The sequence below is a fragment of the Daphnia pulicaria genome, chromosome 1, assembly GCF_021234035.1.
Source record: "Daphnia pulicaria isolate SC F1-1A chromosome 1, SC_F0-13Bv2, whole genome shotgun sequence".
NCBI lineage: Eukaryota > Metazoa > Arthropoda > Branchiopoda > Diplostraca > Daphniidae > Daphnia > Daphnia pulicaria.
This window is the reverse complement of record NC_060913.1, coordinates 35,624,678-35,643,458: the sequence shown is the minus strand read 5'-3', so window position 1 is coordinate 35,643,458 and position 18,781 is coordinate 35,624,678. Positions and strand designations below refer to the sequence as shown.

Here is an 18,781-nt window from a genome sequence, read left to right as displayed (position 1 = left end):
ATACGTCGTTAATGACACGGAGATAGGTGCGTCCATGGTCCTGGGGATGGATACCATAATTGCACTGCACGGTACACTTTTCTTGGGGGGCGACGAACAGATGAATCCACTCTTCGACACCCCAAACGGAAAAAGGTTACCGACCCCAAGGCCGGTGTTAGCAACCGGCCTGCCCATTTCACTCGTCTCCCAAGCCTGGGCATCCAAGAACGAAGCGGTAATATCACAGGTAGATACCCAGTACTATCGAGACCACATTACCAATACAACATACAACATTCCCGGTATATGGAATGGTGACCATACCGTCCGGAAACAACACATGCCAAGCATTTGTCACCAACATTAAAACCAGCATGAAGCTTGGGGTGAATTATTTGAAAATAGTAGTATTTTTATTTTTAACTTTAACCTATTTGAATTATTTGCATCAAGTCGCCGTTTTTCTTGTTCTGACACTTTGAGAAAACTATTTCCACCACAGGTTAATATAAATTTAACTACGATAACCTTTTCTTTTGCAATTAAATTATTCCTGTCTGTTTATAAACCAACACCTTCTCTGCATTAATGTGGGAATTGAATTAAACGTTTTCCTATATAAAAGTCCAGCGCAGGATTTATCATACCGTACCCTTTCAGAGCTAAAAAAATTCTAACATGGAGAATATAATACGCGTGTAATTTTTAGTCTCTTTGTGGGCCTAAACGTTCCAAACCCTTACCCCTCGACAAACATAATGTCCTTCTATCCTTTTTGCTTGTTCTTTTCCTAATATAGGAAAAATTATCTTAAAATAATCAAAAACTAAATTGATAGCTGAATTGTATATATTTTTCGTTCCATTATCCGCAATGAAATGTTTCTAAAATAAAATTTAACTTCTTCTTTAGTTATACTTTTATATTTATAGTTGCATTTCATGTATTTATTTGAAAAATTTTTGCATCATTTCATATTTCCGCTTTTATATTGACTTCGTCTGCTTGGCAGTAAAAATTTACTGTAGAACAGCAATCCAAGCTGAAATTTTAGCTACTTGATACGACCCTTATCCTGTTGGGACAACTAGATTACTACCTCTTGACAAGAAGGTTTTAAAATATAGGTACTTTATTGTTGGTGGTAGGTACTTTATTGAGCTTTCAGTGCAAACATTACTACTGCAAGCAAAAAACGATTCTAAACAAATATAATTAAACTTAAGGAGGGGTTGAACGAGCTGAGGTGTGTGTGTTTTTTGGCCGTTTTACTTTTACTAAGCATGTTTTAGTCTACCTTGTATCTATCTTTGCGTCCGTTTGCTTAGCTCTAGGCCCTATGATTTTCTTAGACCTTGGAGCTTAACGCATAGAGTCAAGTTGGTCTTGGGTCTCCTCCTCCTCCTTTCTCCTGTCGGAGGTGAGAGTGAGTCGATTTCAGCGACTCTATTGTTTTCACGCCCATTCTCAATCACCATAATTCTCTACGCAGCTAAGCCGTAGATTTTCTCACTGCATCTGTGTGCATCGATTGGCATTTAGACATGTATTAGTCTACCCTGTATCTATCTCTGCGTCCGTTTGCTTTTAGCTCCAGGCCATATGATCTTCTTAGGCCTTAGAGCTTAGCGCGTAGAGTTCAGTTGATCTTGGGTCTCCTCCCCCTCCTTTTTCCCCGTCGGCCAGGTGAGAGTGAGTCAATCTTAGCGACTATATTGTCTTCATGCCCATTCTGAATTACCCTCTCTCTCTGCAAAGCTAAGTCATAGATTTTTCCACTGCAACTGTGGGCGTCAATGGCCGTCGGTTGGGGGCCTCGAAGGAGCAACCAAACCAAATTGGCTCCTATAAGCCAAGCAGAACTCGCGTATGCAACGCTCGACAAGTGTGGTGTAAATAGGCCCAGCTAGGTTCTCGCTGTAATAATGTTCCTTACTCATTTATCTCTGTCATGAAGTATTTTATTCTCGTGTTTAGCTCATGCACTGATGCTCCTGCATCATACCTTATACTGAATTCTTTATGATAGACTTATATGTAGACTTATACTTTATACTGTATTCCATTCCCAAAAGTAGTTTTTCCATCAGGTCATATATCCACTCCAATGGAGTATGAAGATTTTTTCGTAGTACCTCAGATTATATCGCCCATCTTACACTAAGGGCAACTAAGGGAAGACACTGTTGAACTACGACAGCCAGACCTTCCAAATTTTTAAGGTGAGCAGATTCAAGATGAAACGGAAGATGTTGAATCAGCCTATGATGATGGTGAGGAGTGAAGAACCGCTATCCAAGTGTCAGCTCTGGGAGACTAGCACGACGTTAGCAAAGAGGTTGTTTATCCACCCAGATGAGGCTAACGGATTGTTGTCGGAGGGAGTCCAGATTGATTGTCGGGATATGCTGGGCGATCCTCAGGAAGCCCACACGCATCGTTACCGATTTGGTAACGAAGAAAACATGAACAAACCAAGATGACAGAAATTTCCCTTCTTTATGTGAAGTGGAGAATGCGTTTGGTGGTATTTTCTTTGTAAACCTTAAAATCCAACGAATCCTTTCATCAAATTGGTCATTCGTAAAAAAACTTTCATATGTTTGTATTAATGTGATGCCGCTCCTCTTTCATTTTTATGCCTCGTGTGTTATACTGTACTTCCCTCTTGCACGTCAAGATTATGACTAATTTTCATTCTTAACTGAAACTTTTCTTCTGTAAAACAAGAGCTGCCTGAAACTTTAACGTAATAGCAAAATGAAAAGTGATAATTGCGGGAAAAATTACAAACAAACGTACAAATTTATTAAAATCTATACAGCAATCTCCACAAAACTGAGAGATTTAGCCAAAAATGGTAACATTGCCTATTTCTTTAATATTAATTTTAATTCTGGTAGTTTCAACTACTTTATGTCTTTCATAAATTTTTCGATAATGGCTCGGAAACCTTTTTATTTTATTGCAATTTAACAGACGGCCAAAAAATTAACGCTGGGTAGCAACAGCTAAAGTGAACTGGCGAATTCTGAACACGCACAGCGATGGTAACCCTACTAACACGGCTCATCCGCTTGACACAACATGTATATAAATATGGGATGTATAGATCCAGGTCCCATTTGGAGGACGACGGTATATTGCGGGTGTATGTTTTATTGCATGAAAATTTGCGCTGTCCCGTCTATCCATTGTGTACCTTCTTTTAACGTGTATGTTTTATACTCGAAGTACATGATTTTAACCTCCTATGCGGTACAACCATATAGTCCACAGTTTACAGAAAAATAAGATCACTTCTGACCCATCCCTTAAGTAAGGAGATTTGAAAGTAAGCGGATATCCTTATAGTATATGACCAGTATACATGTCAGAAATGTACTTGGAATCTACTGATGTTACGGAGAAAGCGAAATATACAAATTGTTTCAATAAAGGATATTCATAGTAACTTCCTTTAGCTATATTATGCGGATGTACTGATTTTACACCGAACCGTATCATATTTATATGTACGGCGAGGATTACATGCTCCTTTAAATAGAGATAAATATTTCTATCAACCCAATATTCATATGAAATACTTTACACGTCCATGTGCGATGGAATATTTGAAATGAATTGATTCGAAAAAATGGCGGCAAATTTTTTATTCAGTAGAGGCAGAAAGTTTCAATTTATATTCAAATTAAGCAGTTTTGACACGAAATACGACCCCGTTTCTGGGAAAAAAGTTGGTATTCGAATACATTTGTACTTGACTTCACAAAATTCAAAAGATTCCAGGGTGTGTGACAATTGAGAAACAACTATTTCATAGATATTACTAGATGGCAATGGGTAAGAGAAATAGTTTTCTTGATGTAAATATCTTCTCCCAATTACATACAGTTTTTCATATTCCCACACAAAATTTGCAATCAACACAACATGGTTTCCTTCGATTATAACGCAGTTATCTGGCAAAGAATTTGTCAAAATCGTGTTTTCCAAAACTAATTGTTTGTACTGTTTTCCCGATAAAAGTCCAGGCAAGATAGGTCCGCAAAAATGAAGCATTTTAAGAACTAATGGTTTTTGTGCAGCGCTGGAAACTCTCGAGGTTACAGACAACACCGAAATTTTACATTCTTGATCAATACGACGAACAAGTTGCTCTAATGAGCGACCACATGGCCGAACCATGTTTTTATAGACTTGCAATTTGTTTTCGAAGCAAAAGGCGCTAGTATCCTCAAGACTGCCATGTTTTTTAACACCTTTCGCTAAATGGATTAGGGAATGGATATTAAAAGTCACAAATGCTGGGCCATAAAGCTGCGAAGATACTTGAACAAAGAGTCTCAATAATTCGTTCGCATAGTCTGCATCAGCTTGGCACGAATCTCTTTCTAATAAAAGCCTTATAGACACATGCAACAACATCAAATGATCATAGCTATTTTTAGTTATAAAACACTTGTAAATTACTGGACAAAGATACAATAGATCTAGTCTAAGCTCTGTTGCTTTCCATCTTGGAAGATCTTTTGCACTACGAGGCTTTCTTGCAAAGTCACTTGGAATGTATTGACGAACGTGTTCACGAAAAGCTGAGATAGCCAATAAACTGGCGGGACTTAATCGAATATTATCAAAAGGATGGCAAAAAAATACATTTAGTAACTTTTTAAAGCAACCAATACAAACTAAGTGCATGTAATCTAAATGTACGTCTGCCGTTAAATCATCAATGATATCTTCGACAACAGACCTGATCTGGTTTTTATTGTGGTGCTGGATGTTTTCTCGTTTACGGAATGATGAGTCAGATCTCAACGGTGCATTAATTTCTGGAAAGGTGACTCTTCCCCCAGACCTGGCGTTAGTTCTTTTCGAAATCGTTGGTGTCCACGAACCTCTGGTTGTGCAAATTCTGCAACCATGAAAGGCATTATGCCCTTTGATGTTCAAAATGTACGCCGTGGCAGGGGCATCACTCGACATGCCGCAAACAGACACAGTAATTGTTTGTCCTTCAAACTGTAATCCAGATCTTCTTAGTTGATGGATATCAGCAGCGAAGAATTTTAAATACACGTTGACGTCTGCTGGTTTTCCACGACCTTGATAAATCCCGGCACCGAAAACAAAATCGTAACCTATATAGAAATGAAATAGATATATCATACTACTGCTGTGGTTTAGTAAAATGGAATAAATTTAATCGTGTTATTACCCTGAATTCTGACGAGAATGGGCCAAAACTCATTAGAGCCACTTTTGCTCAGTGGAAGTCCATCAGCATTGAAAAGAAGTTTAATTTCAGAAGGAATTTTGATGCCTTTGGACTGTAAAGCCACTAGAAATCTGACGAGAGAAGCTTCAAGATCAAAGTGCGATATTTCCCAGGATGCATATCTTCAAATAGGAGTTTGCCTCGGAGTGATTTAAGTAGAGTTCTGCTGTCTAGTGGCAGATATGTTAGCCCTGCATCCTTATGAAGTACTTTCAGCAAACTAGAAACATGTATGTAAGGCACTTGAGTACTGCTGGCCCATTGTCGTAGATTGTCAATCACTACATCTTCTTGTGTCTTTTCTGGTAATTGAAGTTGTGAGGTTTCTGTTGAATTCAGCTCTTCATCTGACCAAGAGTCGTCATCTGATTCTTCAGCAGCCTGTGATTGTGTGTCATCAAACTCCACGTCACTATCAGGCTCTTCAAAATTTAGATCACCTAACAAAATTTAAAAATGATTACAAAATTGTCTCGCATTTACTTCAAAGCCAATGGTTTCTATATTTTTCAATAAAGTAACACAGAGTAGGGCATACTTTACCTATAGCTGATGACAAAATATCTTCGTCAAAGATTTCCTGTGGGTCATCATGGATGTATGCTGTCTCTATTTCTGATGTTGTAGATTTGTCGTTAACTCTTTCCTGTGAAAAGAAAGTCTCCAATTCTTCATTTTCTGTAGTCAGAAGTCTAAGTTTAAAAAAAGAAGGGATTTTTTATTCAAAATGTATTCCATATAGAAACTGTGTCAAATTTCACTTACGCTGAATGTGTTGGTTGAAAACTTGACGTGGGATTTGGCACATGTGATTTTTTATTACATTCTCTTAACTTTGCGTTTAAACGATTTCGAGTTTGTCGAATACCAACTACTTTTTTGGACACACGCAATACGTTAGACATTGTAGAAGGAGTATTGTTGCTCCTAAAAAGTAATTATTCAAGATCAAAGCTAGGATAAGCTTTATTTTCAAGACGGAATAAAACGACGAAATAAAACCTCGTGATTATTCTCGTCAATTATCGTTTCGTCTGCTAACACTGTTGCTGACATACCAAATTTGCCAGTTTACGAACAATATGATTTTATTACCTATTAGTATTTTTTCGAATGTGAATTACAAAAATTATCTATTTCAACAATGACTTCATCGCATTATTCAATAAAAATTCATATTAAAAGATAAATTAGTTTGTTTATTTTTTTAAAGTTAATTTTATGATCTTTCTGTACAATGGAAATCTGGCAATACACCACGCTGCTGAAATATCCCTTCTTCATTCTTTCGTCTCGCTGGTCTGGTTGCTAAGTTTCGACTCTGTCTGATTTCGTTAATATCTGCAAGTGACATTTAATTTCTAAGCTGCTTATTTTAAATACTAACTTTAAATGAGTGATTCATCAATGTCGGTTCAGGTCTATGAAGACGTAATGCTGAAATTGTTTACTGATTCGACATCTTTGTTAAAATATTTGTTGTATTTTTCAGAATGGAAGATTTGCATTAATTGATGCCCAAATGCCAGACCACAATGGCGTTTTTGTGACATATACTCTTGTTGTTCCTGATTTCTGGTTGATGGCCGTCGACAACCAAAATGGTAACAAAGAAACGTATTGTGCCTACAAAAACTGCAAAGATGTCAATGTGGCAGTCAAAGGTAGAGAAGTACCTCGCAGAGATTGGCCAACCTATGTAGCAGTTGTTCGCAAGATCTTTGGTAACAATTTGTTACTCGTTAAGTTTTAATATGTGTATTAATCTTTTTTCATTTTCAATTTAAGAAAACTTCAATTCTGCTAGACAGCAACTAGCCTTGGCTGTTGAACAAACTGACTTGTCGACAGAAGAAGCTGCTGAAGAAGGGAGAGGAAAAAGATCTAAAAGACCACCTGCTAGGTATGGTCAGACATCGATGGAAGAATCTATTCAGGATTCAAGTAACGAGGAGGAAGATGCATCTTATGTGTTGGCAAGTTGCCCTTCGTTTCCCAACACCACTAGTAAGCTACTCAAGTTTTTATATTCACAGTTATTATTTTATTAACTCTATTATTAAATATTTGTAGGGGGATTCTATACATCAACCCAAAATCCATCGAGTGTTTTCACACAAGATTCTTCTCAGTCTTCAAATCTTCAATGTCACATTAATGATACTGAACAGGCTGCAGTTGATGCTGTTACACGTAGATTTGTTATTTGCCAACAAGGTAATCATATTTCATTTATTGCGAAATTGCCTTAGTGTTCATTATCATGTTTTTAGGTTCTGACAGCCCGGAACTTGGATCTGCACCTGTTGGTGTTGGAGAAGATTCACAGCGTGACAGTCAACTGATCAACAGTCCAACTCTGAGCGATAGCAGTGACAATGAACCAATTCCCAATCCAGGGCCTGTTAGTAGACGACTATTACCAGCAGTTGCCAAACGACCACCTTTCCCATCTACTACCAATCAACCTGCTACTACAGGTGTTGTAAGTCGACCATCGACTTCCGCGAATGCCAATCAACGTTTCTCTTCGGGTGTTTCTACAACACCTTTATCAGCTAACAACCGTCAGTGATTTGTCATCCCAGATGTTAATAGAAGACCTCCATTACTTGCTAGACCACCTACATCAGATGGCATTGAAGATGAGGCTTTGGGGGAAAATAGACCCGTTTTGTTGGCAATTGAAGAGCGTCCAGTTCGACATGCAAGAATTAATGGAATTGAAAACATCGACCCTATTAGGATTTACAAGGGAATTTTTAAGTTAACCATTGAGGTTAACGAACTCAAAGATCTGATAACTGTTCTTACTAAAATATGCCTTAGCAAAGCCGACTGTCATACCGAAGGAAGCGAAACTTTGGACGAGATCCCTATTTATTCAGTAGAAAGCTTTAAAGCTTTTGAAATAAAATTGAAGGATTCAGCAGACAAGTATTCCAGTTTGGTAAATATGATCATAACTAGATTTCCTTCAGGATATTTTTTAATTTCTTATTTGTTAATGCTTGTAGGTTAAATTCATCAAATTTCTTGGCGGAAATTCTGAAGGCGATGCCGTGCAGAGATCTTGGGAGAAGTTGACGACGATTGATTGCAGGGCTCAATGCAATTTCAATGGTGTAAGGCGTGGACTAAATCAGAAACATCCTCTGAAAGGGTCTGTGATTACTGCTGCGCTTTTTGGTAATATTGGTTACAACTTGTTTTAATTTATTGATTAACCATTTATATTTATCATTTTAATCTTAGCCGGAATCAGAGCAAATAGCCAATTTGCAAACTGTACCGACGCAACTTTAGAGCATGAAACCATTCGTTGTTTTGTAAGGGCTCCTGAGGCGGTTCGACGACGTGATTTGGCTGCAGCAGCTGTTCCCGTAGAAGCGGACGATGCAGAAAGACGTCCTCAGCAACAATAGATTTTCCTCATCTGCTATCGCATTCACGATTCGTGTTCTTACTTGTGGTTGAGCGGTACTGTTTTCCCTTATCTTTTCTCCCTTCTTTACACAGTTCATTCTGTTTCTTAAGAAACAGAGTGAGGTTATATGTGAACAATTTTTCAAACATATAACCTTACTAAATACTGATTCGTTCATTTAACTTTAAATGAACATGTTAACCAAGATATTATTCAGATACTTGATTCATTGATGGGCTTTGTGCTGTGTTACCTTTCATGTTCTCTTTGTGTGTTGTGTGACCCATGCGTAACCTAATTGGTTTTATTGGGGTTTCATAAATAAACGATTTATACGGAATTTATTGTGTATTTATCACTTTTGGAACGCAGTTTTCACGTACACTGTTGATATACCAATGATATGATGTGTGGATAGAAATAGGATTACTGTTTTTATATACCGGAATTATACCGTGTTAATATACCGGGGTTGTAAAAGCGGTGTTGGAAGTTGTTGGAAGTTATACTGATTAGAATTGATTTAACACACAAGATTTCCTTTTATTCTGTTTGAATGTCTTTCTTTACCTTCTATACAGTTGAAATTGTGAAACACAAGAGAGCGAAATTTCAGAGAGACACTTTTCAAGAGAAGAGAAGAGAGTAGGGAGTTGACAACTGGCGGTGACAGCAGACAGTTTTTCTTTGATCGGTTTATGCAACCAACTTTGGTTCAGCAACGCTGACGCGCAATTTTTGCACCAACACTCCCACTCAAAAATTAAAGAGGAAACATGAGGTAAATACGACATTCAAGGCAGCAATTATGCCCCTTTAACTTCTTTAGCGGGTGGGCTGTTACTCTGGAAGAGGTCGAACCCGGATGAGTTCACGAAATCTTTTGAAGTCGGTTGACGGAAGAGGTTTAGTGAGGATGTCGGCCAGGTTGTCCTTCGTATCCACCCGTTCAGCTTTGATCTGGTGCGCCTCTACATAGTCACGGACGATGTGGTATGCAACGTTGATGTGTTTCGTTCTTGATCGAAACACAGGATTGCTGGCTAGCTGTATCGCGGCGTTGTTGTCGCAGAAGAGGGTAACGGCTCGTTTACTCTCAACACCTAGCTCCTGTAGGAGCCACATAAAGAAGGCCGCTTCTCTTGACCCGTCGCTCAGTGCTTGATATTCGGCTTGAGTGGTGGAAGATGCGGTCGACGGTTGTCTCCTGCTACACCAGCTGACTGGACCATTATTAAAGAAGAGAATGTATCCTGTTGTAGAGCGATAGTGATCTAGGTCACCTGCGTAATCAGAGTCGGTGTAGCCAACTAGGGCACAGTCACTACTCCCACTACTTCCATTAAAGCATATGCCGTACTGAGTGGTTCCTTTGAGGTACGCCAGGATATGTTTGACCGCTTCCCAGTGTTGGGGTCCAGGATTGTGGCAGTAGCGCGAGACTTGGTTCACGGCAAACGCAATATCTGGCCGCGTAGCGTGTGTAAGATAGTTCAGGCAGCCCACTGCTTGTTGATATGGCACCGTTTCCATCGCAGCCTTTTCTGTTCTCGTTGAGGGGCACATTTCTTTCGATAAACGTACGTGGGGATTCGCTGGCGTCGACTTAGGGTTGCAGTCTGACATGTTGAATCTGGATAGAATTTTCTCGATGAATCCAACTTGATTTACAAACAGCTTTTTTTCCTCCCTAATCCTTTCAATCTCGAGTCCAACGAAGCGGTCTGTTGGCAGTGTCCTCATTTCGAAATTCTCGCCAAGGAAGGCCAAGACTTCAGCGATTGCTGTCTTGCTATTGCTGCACACGAGGCCGTCGTCGACCCAGATCACGATGACCAAAATCTCCTCCTCTCGGTGACGGTGGTAGACACAGGGGTCGTGTTGGCTTCGGGTGAAGCCGAATTTGAGAAGGAAGTCGTTGAATTTACAGTTCCACACCCGTGGGGACTGTTTCAGGCCGTAGATGCATTTTACTAGCCTGCCAACTAGATGCTCCTTGCCTGGTACGATGAACCCTTCCGGCTGCTGGATGTAAATTTCTTCTTCGACTAGGCCGTAGAGAAAGGCCGTTTTGATGTCCAACTGGGCCATGTCTAGATTCAGAGCTGCGCACATTGATAGAATACCACGTAAGGGGCCGTAACCAATCACTGGGGAGTAGGTTTCAGTGAAGTCAATACCTTCGATTTGGGCATACCCTTTGGCGACCAGACGTGACTTATAGCGGGCAGGTGTGCTCAGGTGGCCTGGCTTTACTTTGTAGATCCAGCGACATCCGATGGCCTTGCGTCCGGGAGGTAACGGTACGAGAATCTATGTGCCGTTCTGAATGTGTGAGTCGTATTCGTCTTGAACGGAGGGCTGCCAGAGGTGCGCTTCCTCACAGCTCATAGCCTCCTGGTACGTGCGAGGCTCAAATGGCTCGGAGTTATGGACGTCGATCGACTGCATGCTCTTGATCACTTTTGGTTTACGATCACGTAGCGGATACCGTCGATTGGCGCAGACAGGAATTTCTTCGTGACTGGTTGCGTCGTTGAAATCTTTATCGGAAACCAGTTCGTCTCTTTGGTGGTCAGCATTTCCGTCTTGTTCAGATTGAGCATCATTCGCCTTTGTTTGGGTCGATGGGACGACGGAGGCTTCTTCGTTATCTTTTGACGGTGTGTCCTTCTCGTCAGAGGGTTGGTTTGCATCATCTGGTTGCTGTTTGGTTGCAAATGGGAACTTTGGAGGAGTGGCGTGGTTCTGTTGCTCCGTGCTTGGAACGTTTCCTTCGTCAAATGTGACGTCGATGCTGACTTTGATTTTAAAGGTTTCTAAAATCAAGACACGGAATCCAGTGGAAGTGTCATCATATCCCAGGAACATTCCCTTTTCGCCTTTCTTGTCCCATTTGCGTCTTGTTTTATCTGGAATATGAACATAGCAGATACAGCCAAACGGACGAAGATGAGAAATATTTGGTTTATTACCGTGATATTTTTCATAAGGTGTGACCATTCTGGTGCGGGACAGCGTACGATTAAGAGTGTACACGGAGTACGCAATTGCTTCAGCCCAGAGCCGTAGTAACACTTGCAGAGAGACAGGGTGTCTCTTCCCGTACAGGGCGCTTCGTGCTGATTCTACGATTGTCCGGTAGTCTCTCTCCGAGGTTCGATTTTGCTGAGGGGAGTAGGCAACGGTGTACTGTCGAATGATGCCTGCTTCTTCAGCCCAGGTCCAGGCGATGCCTTTGAACTCGGTGCCATTATCTGTTCGAAGCGATTTGATTAGGTTACCAGTTTCGTTTTGAAAACGAGAAACAAAGCATTTGAATTTACCGGCAACTTCTGATTTGTTTTTGAGGAAGTAGACTTGTCGATGGCCGCTACATTTATCTTTGAATGCAACATAATAGTTGGCACCACCAAGGGACGACTCTTGCATGGGGCCGCCGACGTCTGCTACGATCACTTGTCCTACTTCAATTGGTTTTTCAGAACGGGAGTGAAATGGGCAGCGGCTGAATTTTCCATAGATGCATCCCTCGCACACCTGAGGTACGTCGTGGTTTGTGATAACGAGTCCGTCCACTGCGTTGGTTGACGCCATGCGTTGAATTGTTTTGCAGTTGACGTGACCGAGACGAAAGTGCCAGTTGATTAAGGAGGTAGCTGATTGTCTTGCGACACAGGCTTGCTCTTCTTGGATTGACTGAATGATTGCTTTGATGTTAAGTTTATAGAGAGTTCTGCCTGCTCTACGACCAGTTACTTCAACAACGTCGTTTTTTATAAATGAAACCTCTTCACCAACGAATGTAACTTGTGTACCGAGAGCAGTGACAGCGCCAATCGAGATCAGGTTGATCCCGCCGTCTGGAACATACAGTACTCTTTTGAGTAGGCCATTCCGTGTCTTTCCATTAACTGTTGATTCAAATAAGACATCGCCGTAGGCGTGGACGTTAGCAGTTGACTGATGAATGCCTTGTATGACCCAGCTGCCTACTGGAACAGTGACGATGTTTTGAAGAATATTCTTCTGATTTGTAAGATGGGCCGTGGCTCCAGAGTCAGCGAACCAATCGGTTAAATCAAGGCGAGCTAGGGGACTGAAGGCGGCTGGTAAGCCAAAGTCCACGGTCGGTGAGTTGATAAAGGCGGGGTTAGCTGAGTCTCGTTTAGCTGCGTGAGTCCGTTTTCTACATTCTGAGGTTGGATGTGCTGCGGTAGTGGCCATGGTTGTGCAGAAGTCACATGGTGGACCAGTGTACCTGGCTCTTTTGGCAGGTGGGCCGTCTTGAAATCTGACACCGCCCGAATGGCCTCCTCTACCACCGTATCCTCCTCTGCTGCCACCTCGATACCCTTTGCTAGCTGCAAAGTATCCAAGATCTTGAGGCTGAAACATTTCGTTTTTACTCTCTTCGTTCAGAATCTTTGCTGTCAGCAATGCAATCGTCTGTTCTTGTTCTGGAAGAGCCTCCCATGTTGCAATGAATCCACGCAGGTGAGGTGGAAGAGTGTAGATAATTTTGGTGCAGATTTGCAAAAGAGTTGGGGCTTCACCCATGTTTTTGAGTTGTTCGACAAGGTTCTCAATGGCCGAGATGTGGGACATGGCGTCATGGCCTGGACAAAGAGAAGGGCACAAATTAAAATATGGTTTGCTGTATGAACAGACTGAGTAAATTACCTTGTTGGTAGTCGTAGTTAAGGAATTTTCGTTGAATTACGTATCTGTTGTTGGCTGCACATTTGTTGTGTTGTGACGAGAGTCTTGTCCATATTTGGAAAGCTGTCTTGCATCCGACCAACGTATTCTGCAGTTTTTCCTCAATTGTTGAGAGTAAGATTCGACGTGCTGTACAATCTTTCGTTTTCCAATCCTTGATTGCATCTGCATTTAGGAGTGGTCCTAGCATGACTGGGGCTCCATCGATCACAGCTTGTCCTTCAGCAGGTTCATGGACAGCTCGCATCTGTAGTGTTTCGTACATGAGTTAACGAGATAAAAAGGATTTAGTCTTAGTTAGACATCTTGAGTTAAAGTAGGTGGAGCGGGTCCAGACAAACTTGTGATTAACTATGAAAGAGGGGCTTTTGAATGTATACCTCAGGTGGCATGAGGCAGGTGCCATCGGTCACACTCTGAACATCATGTTCTTCTAGTGCAACGTCCAGGCCCAACTTCCAGAGTGGTAAGTTGCTACCATCAAATTTGACCACATGGCTTAAACTTCTGTTTGAGCACGCCATTTTCTCCTTTTTTTTTCTTTCTATTCAGTAATATCAGCTTGCACAACTGGGCCCATAACCTGTTGGAAGTTATACTGATTAGAATTGATTTAACACACAAGATTTCCTTTTATTCTGTTTGAATGTCTTTCTTTACCTTCTATACAGTTGAAATTGTGAAACACAAGAGAGCGAAATTTCAGAGAGACACTTTTCAAGAGAAGAGAAGAGAGTAGGGAGTTGACAACTGGCGGTGACAGCAGACAGTTTTTCTTTGATCGGTTTATGCAACCAACTTTGGTTCAGCAACGCTGACGCGCAATTTTTGCACCAACAAGCGGATAGTCCGGATTATCTACAGTTGGTACATCCACCGAATATATTTATTTGGCGTCCAACGGAAAAACAAATTGTATGTACAGGTCAGGGGAAATAAGGATATGCTATAAGCATTCCATGTATGAGCAATTTGTATCTCCCATATCCCTGTCAGTAGACTATTCTCACCTCCCGGGAACGTCTCAGTGTTAGTAGGGAACATAGTTTTCTGAGATGCTTTTTTGCCTTCCAGGAGTACCTTCTGCTGGGTAGAACCCCCTTCCACAGTTGCAAATTTTCCAAATACCTAGCCTGTATTTTTTCTCCCCATGCCCCTAACATTTCAAATCTCTGTATTTTGAAAAATCGGCAACTACTACGAGAAGGGAAACTTAGGAAATCTTATCTCTTAGGAATAAAATTTATTTCCATTATAAAATCAACTTTAAATATATTTTTTATATGGCATGGTGGTCAAAATTATCATTTACGTTTCAAAGAACCATAACTGGCCCTCTCGACTGTGGGGAAAATTTTCATTCCAATTTTAAAGAGATCTTCCCGCAAACGAAAAGAAAACCTAAAAAAAAACCTACAGCAATAAAAGCAAATTTGCATTTAATGCACATCTTCGTCTGAAATAAATTCACCCAATACAAGAGCCAAACAAATTTCTAAACTATAAAATTCTGATGATCAAAAATTCAATTTATTAATTCCAAAAATTCGTTCTTTTTCGGGGAGAACTCCTGAATTAGCGATAGTTATCAATTTAGATATCTAAAAGTTTTGATATCTTGATCTAGTTTTATGGCCGGATGGAAAATGAGGTATTTAAATAAATGATTCAAAACTCCTTCATTAGATACATGCATGAGATCGTTCATGAAACACTTAGTTAAAAATGCATCGACAATTTACGATAGAACAATGTAGAAATTTTATCTTGTTGAGCTAATTTCTTATTATTACATTCGAGTTGTAAAACTTGGGATTCATGAGACACTTTGTCTCATAAAATACAATCTGGTTCTAAATGAATACTTTCCAACTCGTTTCTGATAGAATCTATTATTCTGAATTCTGATGAATGAATGAAATTCTGATATGAATCTATTAAGACATGCATGAAGAAAAATAAATAGAAATCAGGGTTGATAGAAAATCTTTAAGGAACTGAAAAGCACCACTTCAATGAATTTGAAATGACAATTCTGATTGTTTCACAAATTTCAATGGTTTCCTTGTTACAGGATATGTTAATCGATGTCCAATACACTATTTCAAGTCTTTAAAATCAATGAATCTATTAAGACATGCATGAAGGAAAATAAATAGAAATAATGGTTGATAGAAAATCTTTCAGGAACTGAAAATCACCACTTCAATGAATTTGAAATGACAGTTCTGATTGTTTTACAAATTTCAAGGGTTTCCTTGTTACAAGATATGTTAATCGATGTCCAATACACTATTTCAAGTCTTTAAAATCAATGAATCTATTAAGACATGCATGAAGGAAAATAAATAGAAATAAGGGTTGATAGAAAATCTTTCAGGAACTGAAAATCACCACTTCAATGAATTTGAAATGACGATTCTAATTGTTTTACAAATTTCAATGGTTTCCTTGTTACCAGATATGTTAATCGATGTCCAATACACTATTACAAGTCTTTAAAATCAATGCATCTATTAAGACATGCATGAAGAAAAATAAATAGAAATCAGGGTTGATAGAAAATCTTTCAGGAACTGAAATTCACCACTTCAATGAATTTGAAATGACAATTCTGATTGCTTTACAAATTTCAAGGGTTTCCTTGTTCAGGAAATCTATCCTGTACTATCCTTAATCTAAGTAAGAATTGCTTCCTTCATGTGGACGAAGTGTCCGGTATGTATCGAAGGACAGAAAAAGGAAGACGACTTCCGCAGTCGGCAGATTGCAAAAAGAATCTTCTATTCCTTCCAAAACCAAAAGGAAGAGGAAGAAGAAGAGGAAAAAGAAGAAGAACGTAACCTCTTCATTTGTGACCGTTGCCATTCCCGAGTAGTGCAAGGAGCGTTGGATTTAACGAAGAAAAGCGACGCCGGCAAAACTGAATTTGTCGGGTCACTATTCTTCAAGGACGGAACCTTGAACATACAGAAGTAAAAAGAAGCCCGAGACCAGAGCAGCAAGGAAAGAGAGATTCGGACAGGCGAGTACCTAGTGGAGATCCCGCAAGAGCTGTCAGCAGAAGACTGCAAAAAACCATACATTCGGGAGTTCTACAAACGAAACCCCCTAACATCGAACATCACCATCCGGCCGGGAGAAAGCCACGAACAAGCACTGGCTCGCCAAAACCCGAACCAGAAGGATGGACAAACCATCCAACTGGTACAAAAACTTTAAAGCGCAATATATGGAGAACACTGGGACACCGCCCGAAAATTATTCAACAGAATTCTAGACGTATATCCACTTCAATGCAGACCACCGCCGCCAACCCAAGAAAAAGAAGAACCAGAGCCGAAGCGGCAACGGATCGCTCACTTTGACAATTCCGTCGTAGAAGAATGCAACCCCAGCCCAAGCACTTCCGAAACTATACTCCCAAATATAGAGGAATGAAACACTACTCTATTATTTTTTTTCTTCCCCTCAAACGAAATCACATTTTTTTTTACTTACTGATGTTCGGTTATTGATGTTTAACAGAAATAAAATGAATTTCATAAAACCGAGTTTGAATACAACATATTCCAATTATGGCAGAAAAAAAAATGAGTAAAGAAATAGCCAACAAATAATAAAAGGAAGAAAGAATGAATATGTAATGTTAATTCACAACATATGGCAAAGCCATTGACAAGTTCTCACACTTGTTGATGCGTTTACCATATGTATATTTCTAATTGCTTGAACAGGGATGGCTACCATCAGACAAGCCATCTTCCGTAGCCCCGTATATAAACCGGACATTTGATCCATTTCGGGAGTCGCTTGTACGGTCGCTTGTGAGACGTTTGTAATCGTGTTACAGTTGTCGTCTTGGTTGTCCGCTGACTTTTAATACACCTTTTTAGCCGCACCTCTCGTATCGACTCTTTTCTTGTGATAGACCCACCATCACAAATAGAATAAGAATTTTATGAGCTTAAAAAAAATAAATAAATAAAATAAAATAAAAAAAGCGCCTCTGACGACAAGTCGGAGGCAAAGGAAGAGTTTGATTAGCTTCCAAAATGTTCACTGTCTAAATCGACCTCCTTCTCGCATCGCCACTAATTACTCCTTCATTTTTTCCGCTCTTTCCACAGCAGTAGATGTATGCGTTATTTTACTACTTGTGTAAGGATTCCGCCAGGCTCATAGCATGTAAAAAGGGACACATGACTTTCTAAAGTCACCCTCGCTATTGAAAAGAGTCAAGGCCAAGAGTGACCGACACAAACTAGACCATAACTTCCAGAACAATTTAAACCTTATGCCTTTCTAAAAATGCCCCTTTGTTTATGAAAAAGCCAGAGCCAAAAGCTGACGCTACTAAAAATGCGCCCCATTCTTCAACATTTCAAAATGTAATAAATATAACTAGCAAGTAAAAAGCAGTTCAGTTGAGTTCAGTCCGGCAGTTCAGTTACGCCAGTTCCGCCAGTCCCGTCTAAACTGTTCTTCCTCTGCACTACTCGATTCTACCCTCTCCGAAATTCTCTCACTGACCAGACTCCTCCTTTCACCTTATTTCCACTCTCCTCAACTGTATTGACCAGACGTATCATCGATTGTCCAGCATTCTCTTATAGTGTAACAATGCGGTAAACACAAGTCTTTATAGTAGCATCTTCTTTTATATTGTAATTCTTATGCTAATAATTTGCGCCATCATGGTGGCAGCGATCTATCTGAACTCGTGTTCGTGTTGTGAAAAAAAAATAAAGCTGAATCTCAACCAGGAAAAGAAAAGGTCAAAAAGAGTGACACGCCGTCCTGATAAGTTCAAAGACTTCTTGATGGACGAGTAAACTTTCTACTTTTCATACAAACAACGCTTCGAAATAGAGGCGTCCCCCCAGAAAAACAACTATATAAGGCGACTAAAACAATAGAGTAGTCAGTCGACAATTGTCAACCATCCTACTATCCGTTAAATCAAGTTAAAATGGCTCCCTTCATGTGGAAAAAGTGTCTTGTATGTACCGAAGGGAGAGCAAAGGAAACAAGATACCGCATCCAGGAAACCAATAGAAGAATCTTCTATTGGATTCAAAATGGAGAAGAGGAAGAAAGGGAAGAAGACTCTCCATACGTCTTCTTCTGTGAAGACTGCGAGGAAGATCTCGACAACTGGGGAGGATAACCTGACGGCAGACAACCAACGGAAGCCGTAACAGAACAGCAAAACGGTGAAAAGGAAGAGCCGGAGCCGAAACGTTCGCGATGGAACGAAGCCGGCGGAGGTGACGCTGAAGAGCCGGAGCCGAAACGTTCGCGACGGAACGATGCAGCGCCACAAGGAAGCGATCGGGAAGAGGAAATCCAGCCGGGACCGCGAACAC

At 40.3% G+C, this 18,781-nt stretch overlaps 3 protein-coding genes across 3 annotated transcripts; 1 reads left to right on the top strand and 2 right to left on the bottom strand.

The window, feature by feature from the left end:
* Positions 1-3,620: 3,620 nt before the first annotated feature.
* LOC124323154 lies at positions 3,621-6,071 on the bottom strand. The gene is made up of 5 exons (XM_046784317.1): positions 6,029-6,071; positions 5,807-5,941; positions 5,454-5,703; positions 5,204-5,385; positions 3,621-5,126 (listed from the first exon to the last, which is right to left on the bottom strand). The coding sequence occupies exons 1-5, from the start codon at positions 6,069-6,071 to the stop codon at positions 3,658-3,660; spliced, it is 2,079 nt and encodes a 692-aa protein (XP_046640273.1). The 3' UTR covers positions 3,621-3,657.
* A 492-nt stretch (positions 6,072-6,563) lies between these two features.
* LOC124311827 lies at positions 6,564-9,030 on the top strand. Its single transcript, XM_046776196.1, has 7 exons — positions 6,564-6,694; positions 6,756-6,987; positions 7,052-7,270; positions 7,337-7,480; positions 7,537-8,213; positions 8,281-8,452; positions 8,519-9,030. The coding sequence occupies exons 1-5, from the start codon at positions 6,656-6,658 to the stop codon at positions 7,836-7,838; spliced, it is 936 nt and encodes a 311-aa protein (XP_046632152.1). The 5' UTR covers positions 6,564-6,655; the 3' UTR covers positions 7,839-8,213; positions 8,281-8,452; positions 8,519-9,030.
* Positions 9,031-9,530: 500 nt separating this feature from the next.
* LOC124323138 (secreted RxLR effector protein 161-like) lies at positions 9,531-10,316 on the bottom strand. Its single transcript, XM_046784316.1, has one exon. It carries the CDS (start codon positions 10,314-10,316, stop codon positions 9,531-9,533), a length of 786 nt encoding a protein of 261 aa, XP_046640272.1.
* Positions 10,317-18,781: the final 8,465 nt, after the last annotated feature.

Excerpts from the sequence above, each read along its gene's own strand:
- LOC124323154 (XM_046784317.1), bottom strand. The coding sequence starts at position 6,071 with ATGTGCCAAATCCCACGTCAAGTTTTCAACCAACACATTCAGC. Across the intron at positions 5,386-5,453 it reads GTACTTCATAAGGATGCAGG|ATATGCATCCTGGGAAATAT; the intron begins GCTAACATATCT and ends TCCTATTTGAAG. Across the intron at positions 5,127-5,203 it reads CATTCTCGTCAGAATTCAGG|GTTACGATTTTGTTTTCGGT; the intron begins GTAATAACACGA and ends ATTTCTATATAG.
- LOC124311827 (XM_046776196.1), top strand. The coding sequence starts at position 6,656 with ATGAGTGATTCATCAATGTCGGTTCAGGTCTATGAAGAC. Across the intron at positions 6,695-6,755 it reads CGGTTCAGGTCTATGAAGAC|AATGGAAGATTTGCATTAAT; the intron begins GTAATGCTGAAA and ends TGTATTTTTCAG. Across the intron at positions 6,988-7,051 it reads AGTTGTTCGCAAGATCTTTG|AAAACTTCAATTCTGCTAGA; the intron begins GTAACAATTTGT and ends TTTCAATTTAAG.
- LOC124323138 (XM_046784316.1), bottom strand. The coding sequence starts at position 10,316 with ATGTCAGACTGCAACCCTAAGTCGACGCCAGCGAATCCCCACGTACGT.